This window comes from Lygodium microphyllum, chromosome 17 (genome assembly GCF_053477565.2).
Source record: "Lygodium microphyllum isolate KBCC chromosome 17, Lygodium_microphyllum_v1.1.10, whole genome shotgun sequence".
NCBI lineage: Eukaryota > Viridiplantae > Streptophyta > Polypodiopsida > Schizaeales > Lygodiaceae > Lygodium > Lygodium microphyllum.
In genome coordinates, this window is record NC_141151.1 from 66,235,183 (window position 1) to 66,255,275 (window position 20,093).

The 20,093-nt window shown below is 43.2% G+C and overlaps 1 protein-coding gene across 4 annotated transcripts in view; it reads left to right on the forward strand.

Annotated features, from left to right (window-relative positions):
* Positions 1–562: 562 nt before the first annotated feature.
* LOC148021993 (KH domain-containing protein At3g08620-like) overlaps positions 563–20,093 on the forward strand; it is a 42,305-nt gene continuing 22,774 nt past the window's right edge. For 3 of the 4 annotated variants that reach the window (XR_015694435.1, XR_015694436.1, XR_015694437.1), the window contains exons 1-2: positions 563–953; positions 2,254–2,339. Coding sequence is in view for 1 of the 4 variants with exons in the window: in XM_087697553.1 (XP_087553679.1) it covers positions 826–953; positions 2,254–2,339 (214 nt within the window). In the remaining 3 variants the exon portion in view is untranslated. The remainder of the gene's footprint in view (positions 954–2,253; positions 2,340–20,093) is intronic. The other variant, XM_087697553.1, reaches the window with a different exon arrangement.

Sequence of the window (20,093 nt, forward strand, 5' to 3'; positions counted from 1 at the left end):
TAACATGAGCACTCAAGGCATCAAGAAGCGATGACACATGGTAATTGGACACTAATTGGGGGGGGGGGGGGGGGTGTGAGTGAAGTTAGCAGGTAAGCCCCTCAAATCTAGTAGATTGAGTTGAGGGCCTAGAGTGCTTCTCTACCTATTGCATGTTGTTGAACAACCTTCTCTTTGAAATTGAACAACTGTTAAATATCCAAAGGGAGAAGGCCATGCCAAGCATTTTCCTTCTTCAATACCAATAATTTGTTTGCCGTACACGAGCCCCTTGTTCATTCAATAGGTACATTAGATGTGCTCAAAATAGGCTGTAGTTGTTATAACTTGCCATCTCATGCCCTATTGATCATCTATTGTCGCTATGACATGAGCAATGATGCAACTCGTGGGCAAAGGATGAATATGGGGAGTGGGAGAGGGGTTAGGGTTGGCTATATGTGAACCAAAGCTGGGACAATCCAGGTCACCTCTATTTGAGAATAGAAAGAGGTGTTGTACCCTTGCTGAAAGTGGGATCTAGTATTGCCAGGTGGCGAGTTGAAAGACAGAGATAGGGTGAAGGAAACAACTAGACGTTGGGAAGAAGGAAAGGGGAAGGGGGGAGGGGTAGGAGACAGAGGGAGAAGGGGTCAGAGAACAGAGGAAGCAGAGAAGAAGAAGAAGAAAGACCAAAGAACGACAGGACAGGATTGGGGCTTGTATTGGGTCTATCAGTGCCACCACCACCATCATCGTCGTCGTCTTCTCCTTCTCTCTTCTTCCGTTTCCCCTGTTTTTGTACAGAGTCTGATTTTGTATAATCTAGGGTTCTTGACAGACACAATGCTTCCCACCAGGCAGTCCCCCAAGCCCATGAACTCCCTCTCCCCCTACGTGCAGTTCTCCCCCAGTGGTAGCAGCCCATCTCCTCACCATCGCCCGGCGTCGTCTACCTCTTCTGACCTCGAAAAGTAAGCTCTTTTGCCTTTTTGTATGCCCGTGTGTTTCTTTTTGTTATTGGATTTTCTCTGTTGTGTGACTCTGTTTGTTATTGGATTCTCTCTTGATGTTCCTTTTTAACGTGAACTCTCAATCAGAGCAAGTCACTTTTATTGCCATTGGCATGATTTGGTCGTCTTTCGATCTGGTACCGGTGTATTGCCTGGTTTGATGGAGTATCAACTGTGGTTGAATGACCATCTTGCCATTGGCTTGCTCTCATGGGTCCCGTGACCATTGACTCGATTTCAGTGTTTTGAGAGTTTCAAATTACTTGATTCATGAGTCATCAAGGTGGAGGCTAGTTTCAGCAATCGATTAGTTGTGATCACGATATCCCTAGCTGGTTTGGTTTACTGGTGAGCTCTATGAGTAGCTACATGGTAAGCTGATCAATGGGATTAGCATCATAGGTTACAACTGTGGCACATATTCGGTATGCTTCTGCTACTACAGTGTGGTTGGGGTTGCTCAATTTGCCAACCGCTGATATACATTTGCTTTATTGCGTTGTTTGGTTGGGTGGATTGAGATTCTGTGAATGTGAGGGTTTATCATTGTGAATCTGTAAAAGTGTGCTTTTTCCATTGGAGATGGGTGGTCTCAGTAATGCTCAGTTTTGTTGGTTTGCTGGGATGAGATATTATGAAAAGTAATGAGGTCTTGCGGATTTTGATTTACTTAGCTTGTTGGCTTCTAAGTGAAAGGCTTTGAAGTTTCTCAAGCTTTCTTGCCTTTGCAAATTCTATGACAGTCGTGTCTCTTTGTATCTTTTGATTTTACTGGCTGGGGTTGGGCCCATTTTCTTTTTATCTATTCTTTGGTGTAACTGGCAGTTTCACTATTCTATTCTTTTGTGTAATGAGTGGTTTCACTAGTCTGTTCTTCGGTTTAATGGTTGGTTTCATTATGGTTTACTTGCTTGAGGTGAGGCCATATTCAATTGTGGTTTCACTTTACTGTATTTGCTTGAGGTGAGGCCGTGTTGGATATCCATGAGTTCAGGCAGTTCTCTTTTCATCTATTCTTGAGTATTACTTGGACTTCTTTGTAGTGTGCATACGTAACTGTTCAAAGCTAGTTTGTGTGTCGTAGTTAAGCTGCAGAAGTATACAATATTGTTTAGTCCTGTTCTATGAATAGGAATCTTGATTTTGGTGTTTTTCTAATGGGCAATTTTATTATACTTTGGGTGTTCCAGTTGAAGCCGTTTACTTATCTCTTATTTACTGTGCACTATTTTTAAATTGCATGTCTATGTTGTGTGGACAGATACTTATCAGAGCTACTCACTGAGAGGCAAAATTTGGGGCCTTTCATGCAAGTGCTTCCTAATTGTACTAGGTTATTGAATCAAGGTATTGAAACTCCTTGTCTTTGCTGCTTATGCACACCTTCAATTGTTGGTAATATTATTGATATAGTTGGATGCTCCATACAAATTATTTGAAAGAGTTGGCATGTTGGTGCAGTGGTTCAAATAATACAAGCGACGAGTTTATAAATTGGCTTTTGTTACATTTTGATGGCTCTAGGAGGATAAAAGTATAGATTTCATGTGAAAGGACCACGGGAAGAGAAATTAGAGTGATGGATGAATATAGAATCAATGGCATTACTGGTTGTCTAAATGAAGCATACAATTAGAGGCAAATCTTCGACTCAGGTCTCAACTTCACTTTTTGGCTCCATTATAGGGACATTTGATATGGAATATATGACCTTTTGGTCATAGATGGTCCCAACCTATCTTCTTAGCTTTGTGATGGCACTACTTTATACAGAGCAAAACCTTTTTGATGCCTTTTGAGTATTGTATATGAAAAGTTCATGGGCACTGTTCTACTTTCCTATGTGAGGAGTGTATCTAACTCTTAGGTTTAGATTGATAGCTTTGATTTTTGGTGCACTATCCTCAATAGGCTTGGCGATAAGTCATTCAGGAGCTATTTATTCCAGTCCAAGTGCTGTCACCCTCTATCTGATGCAAATTCACACCCTTGACTTTGCCAACAATGAAGGTCTTATAAAGAATTGTAGTGGAAACAACAGATATCCAATAGAGATTTGATGCTTGTAATTACATTTGATCTATCACCCTTGAAAGTGTAAGGGGAAAAGTTACTAAAAAGAAAACCTTCCCCCTTATGTTGTTCGAGTCCAGGCAATTCTTTGCGAACAATGTATGATTTTCTTCTCTTAAAGGTTTGATAGCGGTGGCATTTTTTGTGACAATGTAATTTTTGATATCTTAAAATAATGATCTAGCTATTTATTCTCAAGGACACTTTCCTTTTTTTTGGGGGCCTTTTTGAGCTCACTTCATGTTTTCTAGGTGATCTAGCTCTGTTTTTTGAGTCTTTTGGTTTATGATTGAGGTGTTTACTTGGTTGGTGCTGGAAACTCTCATCTTGCAAAAGGAAGAAAAGTTAATGGAATGTCCACATCTTGGAATGGGCAACACATCAAATATGATGTATTGGAGGGATTCACAAATGCATGCATGATCTGTTTGTGAATCTTGCATTTAAATACTAATCTTCTGATGGATTAGGACTACCCTACTCTTGCACATGCAAGCAAAGTTTTGGACTATACAACAAAGAGAGAAAATGAAGCATGTCTCTATGGATATAAATGAATCAGCGCACGATCCTTTGAGATTTGATCAATGCCTCATCCTATGATTTAGGACTAATATGTGAATCTATGTGAATATATGATGACATGCATTCATAATCAATCAATGATTGTGATGTATTTAGGCTGTCATTGAACAGGTCCAATATCTCAATCACATTTTCACGTCTAATTATTGAACACAAATCCCATAGTTGGTCCATGAGTTATTGGGATCTTCCAAAATGTTCCACGATAGCTTTGCTTTTTGAAACGAACCTCCTTGATCAAAACAAAGGGGCAACAGATTTTCAATTGAGCACTCCTGCAAGTGGTAACTCGTGTGTTGTGGTTTGTTCCTGCCCATGACAAGAGTGCCGAGCTCATGTGGGCAATGATATGGTAGTCAGGTACTTGCCACATTGCAAGTCATCCTGCTGTCTGTTCCTCCAAGACAGGATCCCTCTGTAGGGCTGACCCACTTCTTCACGAATGATCAGGCTCAAATCATGATTACTCTGTTTGGAGGTTCACTAGGCAGGGGTTCACATGGATCTTGGATAGCTTAAGATCAAGGTTTGTTGACTGCATAAGGACTATTTCGTGGACTAATTGTGGCTGTCAGGTATGTCAAGGGTGGCTGAGCAGGTGCATTTCATGGATTGGAGGATGGTTTCTTATTGGCTATAATGCACTGTGAACTTGCTGTTGGAAACATTTTACCCTTTGCGTACACTATAAATTCAGCTGGAATATTTGACTACGTGGATACATTCCACCTTTTGGGCTCTCTTGTGAGTATCAGAGTGACTTCAGCTTGAAACCTCCTCTGACTTCTTGAGGTTCCCCGCCCTCCCCACCCTCGTGTGCAAGAATGAGAGCAAGAGAATGCAGAGGCAGGGCCAGACAGCAGCTGTTTGGTTTTCTACAGATTTTTGGTTCCAAAAGGGTTGTATTTTTGTGGTTCCCAGCCAGATGGACCATCCAGTCATATGCATTTCATTACGTCAGTCCCATATTTCCTCATGAGGTGTATTTCTGTCCCAGCACAGCAGCTTGAAAGTCTTCCTTGCAAGTCATTCTATTGCATCTTGTCCCAGGACAGCAGCCAGGTAGTGTTCTTCGTTTTCTCCTTCAACCAGGCTTGCCCTGCTGGGCTGTCTTTTTTCCTGAGGCCTCTTCCTTAAATCAGGATTAAATCTGTGTTTATAATTTATTCAGTATGTCTCTGGAACATTTCCACAGCAGCAAAGTATTTGATGCTGTCTTGAAGACAGCAACCCAACTTTTAACATTCCAGGCAGTAGCTTGTCAGTTTTTCCTTAGCCCCTCTAACCCAAATCGGTGTTTAAGAGTACCAAACTAGTCTAAACTGTTCATGACTGACTTGGAGTTGATTCTCGTCCAAATGACTCGTCAAATCTCAGCATGAATCATAAAATACACCCAGTCAGATTTAGCATTCATTTTTTCTGACTGTCATGATTTAGGAGTATAGTGTGGATTTGTTGTTGACAGCCTTATTTCCTTGACTAGATTGTACTTAATTGTAGGTTATGCTTAATTGTCAATATAAATGGGAGGATCATTTCTAATGGGTTCTCATCTTCTACGATCATATCCAAATGACTACTCTATTTTCAAAGGCTTCTTAGATGGTGTTCGATTTTTAGTTATTCAAAGTCTTCTTAGATGGTGTTTGCTTTAGGAGGCTCCCTATGTGGGTGCTTGAAGTGTGGTGGCCTCAAGAGAGGAAGCAATGGAGAGTAAGTGTTCTTGATGTCATGGGGTCATGTATATATCAAGTCAAGGGATGATGTATCTACTAGACATCGAAGTGCAAGAGTAATGAGAATAAAACAAGGACATACTATTGTGTGTAAGAGCATTGCCCTTTTGTTCAACAAAAGAAAGGAGTGTAAGGGCTTGATTTTGCTAGCTAGCTTGTTGGCTTTTGATTGTTTGTAGATCCTTGTTTTACATATTTTTAGTTTATCTTAGTGAATATTGCATTGCAAATTGACCAATAGTGACTTGAGAAGTGCAAATGTTACTAACTTAACTCATGAACTATTAGATCTAGTTTCATAAAACAGACTTGATGTAACACTATACTCACAAGTTGTAATACATCAAAATGGATTCTAAAACATGTTTTGTAATCCAAAAGGACCAAGAATTCTCATTTTCCAAAGAAACTACTGAGATTATTGAAATACATCAATTGAAAGAACAAAGCTTGAGCTAAGGATTGCTCATGAGTAGCATTAGGATAGTCTCATTAGATTCTTTTGTAGTTACAAGTATGTCTTTAGTGATTATATGTTGATGATGGGCTTGCAAGATGGCACTCCTACATTTCTTAGGTTTAGAAGTTGTTAGCTTTACATAAGTACGGGGGAAATGGCTACTTGAAAAAAAGGACAGGCATGTGGCACATTAACTATGGCTTGATGTTTAAGGAAACCACCTCCATCATTGTTTTGAATAGGGTTGTTACTACAAAGCAAATTTGACTTGCAATAAGCACTTAATAGGCAAAGTGTGCCATTGAGTATAGTGAGTGCAATATTAATAGATGGTAAGACCCATAGAACTTTTGTAACTCACATATAGCTTGTAAGATCCAACCTACTTATATAGCCTAGGGGGTAGTAAACAAAGCACACTTTTTTCACCATAGTCACATTTTCTTGGTCCGATGCCTTAAATAAGTTGCTTTAGGAGGCTCTCTATGTGGGTGCTTGAAGTGTGGTGGCCTCAAGAGAGGAAGCAATGGAGAGTAAGTGTTCTTGATGTCATGGAGTCTTCTTAGATGGTGTTTGCTTTAGGAGGCTCCCTATGTGGGTGCTTGAAGTGTGGTGGCCTCAAGAGAGGAAGCAATGGAGAGTAAGTGTTCTTGATGTCATGGGGTCATGTATATATCACGTCAAGGGATGATGTATCTACTAGACATCGAAGTGCAAGAGTGATGAGAATAAAACAAGGACATACTATTGTGTGCAAGAGCATTGCCCTTTTGTTCAACAAAAGAAAGGAGTGTAAGGGCTTGATTTTGCTAGCTAGCTTGTTGGCTTTTGATTGTTTGTAGATCCTTGTTTTACATATTTTTAGTTTATCTTAGTGAATATTGCATTGCAAATTGACCAATAGTGACTTGAGAAGTGCAAATGTTACTAACTTAACTCATGAACTATCAGATCTAGTTTCATAAAATAGACTTGATGTAACACTATACTCACAAGTTGTAATACATCAAAATGGATTCTAAAACATGTTTTGTAATCCAAAAGGACCAAGAATTCTCGTTTTCCAAAGAAACTACTGAGATTATTGAAATACATCAATTGAAAGAACAAAGCTTGAGCTAAGGATTGCTCATGAGTAGCATTAGGATAGTCTCATTAGATTCTTTTGGAGTTACAAGTATGTATTTAGTGATTATATGTGGATGATGGGCTTGCAAGATGGCACTCCTACATTTCTTAGGTTTAGAAGTTGTTAGCTTTACATAAGTATAGGGGAAATGGCTACTTGAAAAAAAGGACAGGCATGTGGCACATTAACTATGGCTTGATGTTTAAGGAAACTACCTCCATCATTGTTTTGAATAAGGTCGTTACTACAAGTCAAATTTGACTTGCAATAAGCACTTAATAGTCAAAGTGTGCCATTGAGTATAGTGAGTGCAATATTAATAGATGGTAAGACCCATAGAACTTTTGTAACTCACATATAGCTTGTAAGATCCAACCTACTTATATAGCCTAGGGGGTAGTAAACAAAGCACACTTTTTTCATCACAGTCACATTTTCTTGGTCCGATGCCTTAAATAAGTTGCCTTGGAACAATCTAGAGATTAGTATTAAGAAGTGGCCAACTAACGAACACATATGGTTCAGTTGCAGAAGTGGAATACAAAAAGGAGGGCTTTGGGTCAAAGCCAACCATATTCAAGGCTATCACAAGAGCTATAGTAATAGGCATAGTAGAAACAATTGAAGGCAAGTCTAAACTGAAACCAGGATGAATGCTTGTTGTAGAGCTACTTCTAGGAACACTTTCATTGGAGGGAGGAGCCTTTGCAATAAATGCTAAGCTCCAAGTATCAGTGCACAAACAAAGCGTGAGACAGATGGATGGAGACAACTCTCAGAATCGAATGACACTAGAAATGGGATAGTCATAGAGATATAAGGTCCAAGGAAAGGGGCAAGCTTCTTGGGTTTCCATCAAATGATCATGAAAGGGAAAGAAATGTCTAGGGAATGGGATGCTCCAGCTTTCAGCCAATAGTGCCACTAGATTCACAAGAATTTTTTATTCTAATTCCAAGCTAAGGCGCTCAAAATCCATGGGACTATCACCCAAGATTTCTAAAAGTGGTATGAAAAAAGCTAATGAGCAATTGCCATTAGCTCCAAGCATTCAAAACGCTGCTTTTGAGAGAGATCTTCCTTTCCTTGGAGCTAAAGAGAATTTAGGGGCTCTCCTATGAGCTCCAACAAATGTTGCTATATCAAGCCCGTGTCCTTTGGCAAAGCCTTCAAGGGTGGACTTAAATCGAGTTGTGTTACCTCGACTACTTGGGGTTTCAAGCGGACATCTCTCAATTGAACCAATTCTTGGCGGGGGACTCATGGTTACAATGCAATGAGGTCCATATCAAACGAGAATGAGATCTTCTAATAGGGAAATTAGCTCTTTGAGCCTCCTTCTTCAATCAAACTTTTATATCACTTCTATGATCTCTGTGTGAGGAAGAAGACACCTTATTATCTGCACATAGTTATAGAATCTACTCATGCCAACATGGGCTGCATCGAATAGAAAAGGCTCAAACAGCCTTCACATACCTTGGCAAACACCTATTTGAGTTGCCATTGAATGAAACCAGCCATTCCTTCTTGGAATGGGTGGTGATAACCTGATTTAAGAGTTAATTACAGCAATAAATAAATGCACATAAAATGAAATACACACTTTACCATAACATTCTTGGACAGTAGACACCTTGTTGGCCCCAAAATTGGTGCCTCTTGCGGTATTTCTTTAGCTTTCATTCAATTGGAAGGAGTACAACTTGAGATTCTTCAATCTTCTCCTGCTAACCAATTGCTCTTTCTGTCATAAATGTCCAGCAAGCCTTTTGGGTCATTTGCCCCTTGTTTCACCTAGGACTTCTTCTCCAATTTGACCCTTGGCTGGCCAAATGTTGCCCCAAATCAATTCGGGATGGGCTAGCTCTTGAAATCCCTTAATAATCTTCAATTATCAGCTGCTGAGCCTTCAATCTTTGGCATGGATCCCAAGGTGGTTGCTAAACCCTAATTTTTGTTGTGAATTAGGGTTTATTGCATAAATTACAGACCAGCCCACCAAAAATGTGAGATCTCCTCCGAATGTCTGAGAATTGTTGAGAATGGCTGAGCATAGGCTGAAGGAGATGAGAGAATGCTGTAGAGAGAAAATTTTGAGATTTGTCGCAAAGAACTGATCAAAATCAGCTGTTGCCCTGTTGTACCGGCCCCAAACGGATGCATCAACAATAGGAGCATTAGAGACTGTGATCTTTAGGAGAAAGTGCATCAGCAGCAATTGTCAGCTTCCCAAGGTTAAGAATATGCAATCTCACCAAAATGGTCTCCAATGGCTAGGAATTGGCCCCAAAAGCTGGCAGTAACAGTCCATCACTTCTTTCCAACAGCTCCAAAATGAAAAAACGAGATTTCCCTCTCCCCTCAGCCCTATTTAGCCTTTCCCCCACTTGCATGGGAAAGTTTTGCCAAGTGGCAGCTTTCTTAATCCATTTTCAGCAATTTCCAGCCATTTAATTAATTTTTAGAATTAATTAATTCTGAAAATTAATTCAGCTCTTAATCCATGCCCAGAAAATTGACCTTGCTCATCCAAAAATTAATTGGCTAGGCCATTTGCAACCCAAAGTGGTCAAGCATTAATCCTTTAATTAATGCCTAGTCCCTAGTGTCACCACTGACACTTAATGGCCAATTAATGGTTCTAGGGGCAAATTGACACCAAAATTCACCTAGAATCTAACAAGTGTAACTTGTTACAACTTTTGCCTTTGACACCCATCTTTTTCACAAGGTCCTTCGGTCTTCAACTGTGAGAAAGTAGCTTGCACCTCACATGAGAGAATAGTTACTGCCATGTTCTTTGAGGTAATCACCTTCCTGTACTTTGAGTTGTTTCTCTTGATCCAAGTCCATTGAAACCAACGTCTCCCACTTAAGGGTATGTATCTACCCTAAAGCAATCAAGCGGAGTAAAATGCACGAAACTAGGGCGGTAACTATGAGAGAATAGTTATTGCCATGTTCTTTGAGGTAATCGCCTTCTTGGTGTTCTGGACTTGCATTTGCAATCGCCAAATCGCCTTCTTGGTGTTCAGGACTTGCATTTGCAATTGCCAAATCTTATTGACATGCTCTTGCATGGAAGTAGACATGGAGAGGGTCAACGTCTTCATTTGTACCTCTAGAGACACCCGCTTCATCATGGGCATTTGATTGTACAATTGATCCAATTGTAGGCTTATCATGCTCCATGTGAGCTATCGCGGCGAGAGTATAAGAGAGAAATAGGAACGAATTGATGTGGGCACTTGGTTTGTCCTAGTGTGGGTGTAGGCAATTGACCTATTTTATGGGCACGTCGGACATTATGGGGCAGTCGGCTAGTTTTGGGCCAGGTCGGCCAGTTTGGAGGCTGGGGGGCTATATATTGCAGCCTCCCATCAGCCCCTTACACTGTCTTGTAGATTTCAGCACACACTCCCTTCTCTCCCACCCTGGCATTGGTGCTGCCATTGCTTCCAGCTTGATCCGGTGCCCTCACTGACGCTCTGGGCTGCATGCAGGGACTAATCAGTCCACACCTTTGTATTCAGCTTTCATTTCAGTCAGTGCAGATTTTCTTCCTTCATTTTCTGCTTTCTCTCTCTTCCTTTGTGTTCGTGTTTCTTCTTCCTTTGCGCACTCTCACATGGTATCATTGCCTAACTGAGAGCACGGAGGAGAGGTTCCATAGAGAAACACCATCCCCTTCTTCTGTTGCTGCCATACCTTCACCATCAGCCATGCGGCTCTTCCTGTAGGTCCCAACCCTTGCGTTTGTTGCAGGCGCCTTCTCCAGTGGCTGCCACATCACCATCTACCTCCTTTTGGTTGCGTTTTGCTGCAAGGCGGCGTTCTATCAGCTAGGTGACACTCCTGGTGGCGTTTTGCTCTTCAAGTAGTTTTCTCCTCCTCTGGCAGCCCTCTTCTTGCAGGCGACTCCACCCTAGGCTGCATTTTGGTGTCTGACGGCTTCTGCATCAGCGCTTGCATCATCTCCAGTTGCGTTTACAGCTTCTGGTTCTTGGCGACCTCAGTTTCTTTCTGTTCATAGTCTAATTAGTGGTTGGTGATCCTTTTGGTGGTTATCCCTTGGTATCGGCAAACTTTGTTTGGTGTTTGCAGATTTGGAAGATGTCTTACCAGTTTTCAGGCTGCGATGACTCAAAGGATGAGCTTCTTTCTCATCATTCCTCTGAGCAGAGACGGGATTATCAAGAGTTTCGTGATCTACGACGGGAGGAGTCTCCTTGTACCCGTCCTTCTTCAGTCCATGCATCTGAGAGGGTTCCATCTACCCTGAAGGTTCCATCGGCAAAGACTGCTTCAGATGTCCGTATGCCTTCCTTGATTCCCTCGATACAGGTGTCCATACTCCCTTCCTTTCCGAAGGAAGACAAGTTGGATGGCTCCAACTACTCTCTCTAGTCGTGTAAGGTGGAGTGCATCCTCGACACATTCAACCTATGGGAGCTTGTTTCTTTACTCATCGACTGTCCCCTGGTGGATCCGTCAGATGGGGCTTCTATGGACCGTGCAGCCTTGTGGGATAGGCTCAACTCTCGAGCCTGTTCCTTTCTCTTTATGAGTCTTCACGACTCTATTCTTGTTCATGTTCACAAGTTAAAGACTGCGGCAGAAGTGAGGAAGAAGCTTGCGTCTTTGTATCAGCATAAGATGTTTGCCCACAAGATTTTGTTGGAGAAGAAATTGCAGATGCTTAATCTTGATGATTCTCCTTCCATGAAGGACACATCATGAAGATGGAGGATATGCGAGGCGAGCTAGCCTCTCTTGGTCGGGTGATTTCGTCCGAGGATATGGTGATGATTCTCGACTCAGCTGTCCTCACTGCGGTATGATGCTTTCTATACCAGCCTCATCACCTCGAGGACCCGCGAGAAACTCCTATGGAAGGAACTTTCCCTGCTTGTCTTGGAGCATGACGAATGTCTCAGAGAGGTGGGTGCTAGTGGCTCCACCAAGGCTTTTACTGCAGGTACTGGTGGCGGCAAGAAGCAGCAGCAGGAGAAGGCCAAGGACACGAAGGAGGACAAGAAGGATGCGAAGGAGAAGAAGCCCAAGTGCCCACTCTGTGGAAAGGGCACTCATCCCGAGGAGAAGTGTTGGCAGAAGTACCCCCATTTGAAGCCCAAGGAGAAGGACTCGAAGGCGGCCCCAGCCACGACAGAGTTTGCTTTTGTGCCTATCTTTGATGAGGAGGATATAGCCCTAGCTTCTACCACCCAGGAGAAGCCTTGGCTAGTCGACAACGGAGTATCTTCTCAAAATGACCTTTCGGCAAGATTGGCTTTAGGATCTTTGTTCGAGAGGGGGCACTGTCTCCATTGGTGACAACTCTTTACAGTTCCTGTTCGCGACATGGAGACTTTACCTCTGTTTTCTGACAGGCGGTCTTTTTCTGCCAAAGTTCTTTATGTATCTGATTTGGGCTTTAACCTCTTGTCTGTGCACGGTCTTACTCAGCTAGGTACCTGAGTCATTTTTACCCAGGATGTAGTCGTAGTGGAGGATGCTTCTATAGGTAATGCTCTTTGAACAGGTACAGAGGAGGGTGGGCTACACGCTCATGGCCTTGGTTGCGAGGGCTTCCCACGAGCCTGGGCTACTTTGGCATGCTTGTTACGGGGTTCTGAGCCTTGATGCCATTCGGCGGGCTTCTAGGAGGAAGATGGTGGAGGGACTTCCAGATTTCCCTCCTCTTCACACTTTATGCCCTAGCTACTTGAGGAGCAAGCAACATAGGTAGCCTCACCCACAGGTTGCTTCCAGGAGGGCTTCTTCCCTGCTTGAGTTGGCTCACACTGACCTTTGTGGACCGATGGGCATGGCCTCCCTTGGGAAGGCCAAGTATTTGATGCTGGTTGTGGACGACTTTAGTCGTTATGTGTGGCCTTATTTCTTGGAGTACAAGAGCGAGGCGTACTCTCATTTCTGTGAGTGGAAGGTGTTTGTGGAGAGAAACTTCTTCCAAAGTTTGTGGTGTTCGAGCTGATCACGATGGCAAGTTTACTTCTCACTTTTTCTCTCAGTTTTGTAGGGATCACGGCATTCGGGTGGAGTATTCCCATGCGAACACACCATCAGAGAATGGTGTGGTGGAGCGTGCGCATCGGACCATGGTGGAGATGGCCCGATCCATGCTGGAGCATAGGAGTCTTCCTCGTTCCCTTTGGGGTGAGGCGGTGGCTACGGCGGTGCATATACGCAACCGCTCTTCGACTTCGGCATTGCAAGACACGACTCCTTTGGAGGATTTCTTTGGGAGGAAGCCTTCCATGTCTCACTTTCGCATCTTTGGATGTGATGCTTTTGTCCATGTGGATAAGAAGAAGAGGAAGACGAAGCTGGACTCTTAAGTCGAGACAGCTTATCTTCGTGGGCTATAGCGCGACCATGAAGGGATATCAGCTCTACGACCCGACAACGCGGAAGATTGAGATGAGCAGGGTTGTGATCTTCGATGAGGCTTCAGCCTTCGAGGATCCGATTGATGATTCTCTTACAGATGCTTCTTCGTCATCGAAAGACCCTCCCCCACCTTCTTTCCCTACTCTTCCTTCCAGGATGCCTCTTAGCTCCCCTTCTTCTTGGGCTTCTCCCCCTCCTTTTCCTCCTCCTGTTCCCTCTACTTCGGCTTCCCCTTCCCCTTTGGCAGATGTGACTCGTTCTTTGAGTACTTCCACCCCTTCAGCCTCCCCTCAGGAGTCTTCTAGGGATATACCGCCATCCGATGGGGAGCCTTCTTTAGATGAGGAGGATCTACCTTCCCTTGGTGAGGGGGAGTCCCTTTCTTAGACAGGTGCTTTGTAGGTTTCGGAGGCTCGCAGCAAGAGGAGTCTCTTAGGCTTCCTTTGTGGTATTGCCGGCTTATGCAGGATTCCTGTGTTACTCACTTTCCTGCTTCTTCTAAAGGTCCATGCAGAACAACCCGATTACGGGCCCCGCGGGATAGTTCACTTTGTGTGAACCATGCTCTTATGTCCCAGATTCTTCAGGATTCTGAGCCTTCCACTATTGAGGAGGATCTTGCATAGGATGTTTGGAGACGGGCTATGCAAGTAGAGCTTGATTCCATTGAGCGAAATCAGACTTGGGACCTTGTACCGCGTCTCAAGAAACGGAAGTTGATAGGTGTAAAATGGGTCTTTAAGACCAAGTATCTTGCAGATGGCTCCTTGGACAAGCACAAAGCTAGGCTTGTTGCCAAGGGTTTTGCACAGCAGGCGGGTTTGGATTACTTTGAGACTTTTGCTCCTACAGCTCGGATGTCCACCATTTGAGTTCTTTTTGGCTCTTGCAGCTCACCACTGTTGGCTTGTTTACCAGATGGACGTCAAGTCAGCCTTTTTGAATGGCATTCTTGAGGAGGAGATCTATGTTTCACAGCCTCTAGGTTTTCTTGTGCAGGGGAAGGAGGATCATGTCTACAGGTTGCGCAAGGCCCTTTATGGCCTGAAGCAGGCTCCTCGTGCTTGGTACCGGAGGATTGATCGCTTCTTTCTACAGTGTGGTTTTCAGCGCTCCGTTCGTGACCCCAACCTCTACTTTAGGGTTGTGGGTGACCTTTGTGTTTTGCTGATCTTGTATGTGGATGATCTTATTATTACAGGGAGCGACACTCAGCAGGTGGAGCACACTGGGTCTATTCTACGGCAGGAGTTTGACATGATGGATCTAGGGATCCTTCACTTCTTTCTTGGTTTGGAGATCTATTAGATGGCACAGGGCATCTTTATCTTGCAGCACTGGTACATCTCCGAGCTTCTTTCGGAGTTTGGTATGGTCGAGTGTCGGCCTATTTCATGCCCCATGGACCCTGAGTCCAAGATTTTGGCAGATGGAGTTCCCCTTCTTGATCCCACCCGTTACAGGTGCCTTGTTGGCTCACTTATCTGGCTTCTTCACACTCGGCCGGATATCACTTTTGTGGTGGCTTTGTTGTCTTCTTTCATGAAGACTCCTACTCAGGATCACTGGCGCGCAGCCTTGCGTGTCCTTCGGTATTTGTAGGGGATTCGATCCTACGGGATCATGTATGGAGATGGTACCACTCTTTTTGGATGGAGTGATCCTGATTGGGTAGGTGATATGGCTTCGAGACGATCCACTACAGGTTATGCTTTCACCCTTGGATCTGGTGCTATCTCTTGGAGCAGCAAGAAGCAGCCTACTGTGGCATTTTCTTTGTTAGCGTGTCTTGGCCAGTTGGTCAGCTCTTGGGTGTAGGCAGTCGGCCCATTTTATGGGCAGGTCGGACATTATGGGGTAGTTGGCCAGTTTTGGGCTAGGTCGGCCAGTTTGGAGGCTGGGGGGGTATATATTGCAGCCCCCCATCAGTCCCTTACATTGTCTTGCAGATTTCAGCACTCTCTCCCTTCTCTCCCACTTCGGCATTGGTGCTGCCATTGCTTCCAGCCTGATCTGGTGCCCTCACTGACGCTCTGGGCTGCGTGCAGGGACTGATCAGTCCACACCTTTGTATTCAGCATTCATTTCAGTTAGTGCAGATTTTCTTCCTTCATTTTCTGCTTTCTCTCTCTTCCTTTGTGTTCGTGTTTCTTCTTCCATTGCGCACTCACAGCTTGTACCTTTGCCAACTCAGCTTTCTCATCAACAGGAAACTTAGAGACATTAAGGGCTGTAGGACGGCCTATGGTGTTAGTCATGAGCTCTGCCAAATCATAGGACTCCAAGATGGCAAAGCTTCATTATTTGCCAAATGTGGTAATTCTCCCCATCGAGCTTCCAATCTTGAGGAAGAGTTGGTAACATAGGGAGTTTATGGTCCATTATAGCCTGAAACTCCACATCGAGCTCAAAAGACATTGTCACTTGAGTAGCCTTCACAAAATCAAGGGCCACCCCCCCTTGCTCCGAAAATGCAGCTTGCTAAGGCTTCCTTCGCTTGTCTTGAACCTGTTTCAATTGTTAGGGGGGGATGAAAACACAAAATCTGCACCAAAAGGCTGACATGAAGCCTTTTCTCCTTCACGAACAACAAACACTTGCAAAAACTAGCTAGCTTCTCTCTTTTCCTTCGCTTGTTTGTCTTAGCTTTGTGTTGATGCGTAGCCCTCCTGCTCGCCCTTGAATGTTGAAACACATATTGTCGTTGCGCGGAAATTTCCCCTTCAGGTTTGCCCTCGATTAATCAGCCCTTCAACGTTGCTTTGATACCATGTTAGAGTGCAGTGAATGTGAAAGCATGACTAGATTGAAAGAAAAAGAACATGGAGAGAAGGGTCCCGGGGAGGGGGAAGAGAGAGGGAGAGTAGAATGTAGAAATCTGCAATGAAGGAACAATGAAATGAAGAAGGTAGATATGTGCAAGAGTACGTGTATGTTGGCTCTCTCTCTCCACCTGCACTTGGAAACAATGAGTGCTAGTGACTTGTGAGGGGCTGCACATAAATAGCCCACAATAAATGTAGCGAGTCTAAACTGGCTATGTGCCATAAATGGAGTGCCATGTGTGGCACCTGCCCGGGTTTTGTCTATACTGCGAGCCTTGCTTGGTGTGCTCTAGCTTGCTTGGATTGCTGCATAACCATTAGACGATCGCTGAAAATGGTCCAACCTACATAGGAAAATGCGTAACTGTGTTGGAGAGTACTATCTGTATGATAGTACACTACTTGTGCTTGTCCAATGGAGATTGAATCTCTAACACGAACATGAGGAGCCGCCCAAAACCAAGAAGTACAATCAACTATAATCTAGCTTTGCTTCAAATGCACCCTTGAAGCTCACAAGTTAAGGCATTTTGAGAGAAGGCATATGCCTCTTGCTAGGTCTTCATAAAGAAACGGGGGGAGGGGAGCTCCCAAAGCTCCAACAATATGCAAATGTATTACTTCTTTCCAAGGCCAAAAAAAGCATAAGAAAATGGATGGTTTCCCCTTGAAAAATATACTTTCTTCATGATGATGAGCAAGTTGTGAACCCTAATCCTGTGTTGGGGGGGGGGTTGGGAGGGGGAACAAAAACCTTTGTGTAGTGCATGGCCTATTTTAGTGAGTCCAGATTATGAGACTCTAAGCTTTCACCCATGCGGCCTTCTTGCTTGCGGGGGAGGATGGACAATCTTGGTTGGTTGTAGCATAGTGGGCAAACAAGAAGATTAGGAAGAAAAGGCTAGAAAACTGTAGGAAGATGTGAGGTGCTTCAATGGTGAAAAGAGAATACTAGCTATGGTGGAAGAAGGGTTTTCTCTTAGCTAGTGGCTTTGATCATACGCAAATGTAGTGCTTTTTTCCCGCACCAAAAAGGACATAAGAAAATGGATGGTTTGCCTTGCAAATGCGAACAAAAATGTTTGTGTAGTGCTTGACCTATTTCGATGAGTCCAGATTGCAAGACTCCAAGCTTTCACCCATGTGGCCTTTTTGCTTAGAGGAAGATAGACAGTCTTGGAGGCTCATACTTACTTCTGTTTGCTAGTGCAACAAGGCCAAAGGTTGAAACCCTAATCTGGGCTATCAATCACTAGGTTTGCTATAGCATAGCGGGTAAACAAGAAGAGTAGGAAGAAAAGGTTAGAAGCCCGAGGAGGGATGGGGGGGGAGAAGCAAGTGGCATGAGTGTGTGAAAGTTATGGCAAGATTTAAAATAATTAATTGCTTGTGTAAGGAGAAGACTTAAGTTGCTTCAATGGTGAAAAGAGGATGTTGGCTATGGTAGAAGAAGGGCTTCCTCATAGTTAGTGGAAGAAGGGCTTTCAATTTGCATGTAGAACGTAATGTGGAAAACAAAAAAAGGACGAGAAGAAGATGAGAGAAGAGCAAGCTCGATAAAAACTAATATGGCTCAATGTAAAGCATATTTGAAGGTACGTATATAAGTAAGAGCTTCATGACTCAACTCAAAAAGTAGACCATTTAACGCTACCACCACATGGCCAAGGGTTGAAACCCTCTTTCAAATTGTCAATCACAAAAGTTGGCTATAGCATAGTGGATAAATGAGAGGGGGGGGGGGGGGGAGAACCAAGCGGCATGAGTGTGCAAAGCTATGGCAAGATTCAAAGTTCTTAATTGCTTGTGTAAGGAGAGGACTTGAGGTGCCTCATTGGTGAAAAGAGGATGTTGGCTATGGTGGAAGAAGAGGATGTTGGCTATAGTGGATGTTTGCATGTGGAACAGAGGGAAGAAGTAGGTGGCATGAGTGTGCAAAAGCTACAGCAAGATTCAAAGTAATTAATTGCTTGTGTAAGGAGAAGACTTAAGGTGCTTTAATGGTGCAAAGAGGATGCTGGCTATGGTGAAAGAAGGGCTTTCTCTTAGCTAATAAAAGAAGGCCTTTCAATTTTGCATGCAAAACATACTGTAGAAAAACAATAAAAGAGAAGAAGAAGAAGAAGAAGAAGAAGAAGAAGAAGAAGAAGAAGAAGAAGAAGAAGAGAGAAGAGGAAGGCCAATAAACTAGTATGGCTTGACAAAAAGCAGAATTACCAAAAATAAAATAGAGAGCAATATAAAATCCTTCAAAACCTTTGAGCAAATTGTCTTTTGTAAGGACCTTTTTTTCCTATTTGAAGGTACTGTGCATATACATGTAAGAGATTCACAAGTCTCAACTCAAAAAGTAGACCACTTAACTCAAGAAGAGAGTAAGTCAATAAATTTGAGTGTAGTGTGTGAATTTTTGGAGGCATTGCACCACCTTGCCACCACACCATTGTAGCAGCATATGTCCTAAAGGGCAATGCTAACAAAGCTACTCAATACTGATGATTAGTACATTGGAGTTACCAAGTAGTAAGAATATGTTGATGTGCCAAGTGGGGGAGTTAGGCTATAAATAGCCAACAACACCAAAATCTGGCTGACTTGCCCTAGTAGTTGCCATAAATGCTGACTGACCAGCATTAAATGCTGGTCACTCTTCGAAAAATGCTAGAAAAAATAGGGGAGGTCTTAGAAAAAAACTAGATGACAATGGCAATGTTTGGCAGATGTAGGTAGATTATGGAAAGCAAAAACTGACCTAGGAATGCACCAGGAAGTTGATAACTGAAGAAAATGCACCTAAACTGCCAGATCTCCTATGTCTCTGTTAGACTTTGATAGGAGCTCACAACTAGGAGATGACCAACAAACATGACTAACATAGGCATGCTAATAGGCTCGATATATGCATACTTGTATTTGGGCGGTGCCAAGGTGCATTGCATTCTCTCCCATTGGAATGAAGTGATTGCTCTTGATGGCATAGCCTCTTGGTAGATTCGAAGCAAAGGCAAGGAGTCATCACCAAATTGAGATTCATCCAACCATATTGTTTTGTGCATGAGGTGACCTTTTTTATTAGATTGATTTTTGTGTTAGAGCGACCAAAGTCTTTAGATACATTAACATTTGTATTTTTCATATTTCCTTGAGCACAAAAATCTTATAGCTGAGCTCAAGGAATTCTTGGTGATAGATGCATATGAAGGCTGATGACGACAGTCTTCTGTGGAACAAATTTTACTGCAATAGGAGCACTTGGTGGTTTGTGCTTCCCTTTGTGGAGAAGCCATGGCATCGGTGTGTCAAACTTGTAAAGGGAAGGTGGGAGGGGATCACCTAGAATGGTGAGGTGGCACAAGAAGTGTTTGGTCGTGATGTAAGTTGATGACAATCTTTGGTGGAGTAACCAGTTTTGTTGTGAGAGTACCTAGTGGCCCACATTTATCTCTATAGAGAAGCCATGGCACTAATGTGTCAAACTTGCCAAGGGAGGGTGGGAGGGAGAAGACGACGATGGTATGCCTAGATGATGTAGTGGAAATAAATAATTTGGAATTTCAGAGTATTACCAATCCTACTACCTTTCTTCGCCTTAATGAAGAATGAGGATCTTTAGTTCTTGGAGCACCTTTTCTATGATACCATACCAAGAAATGGTGGGTTTTGCGGAGAGAAACATAGTATACACAGTAAACACTATGACAAAGAAAAGTCGAGTTAACAGAAGAAAAATAAATGGTAAATGTTGAGTTATGCTGATACAATTGAGGTGAGCTCAGAGATGACTGCCTTGCTTTAGCTGATTAGGTGGTAGCACCTAGAATGAATCTGCTCAATGAAGGGAGAAAAACACAGTCCTTTGGGTTGCTTCATGGAGGG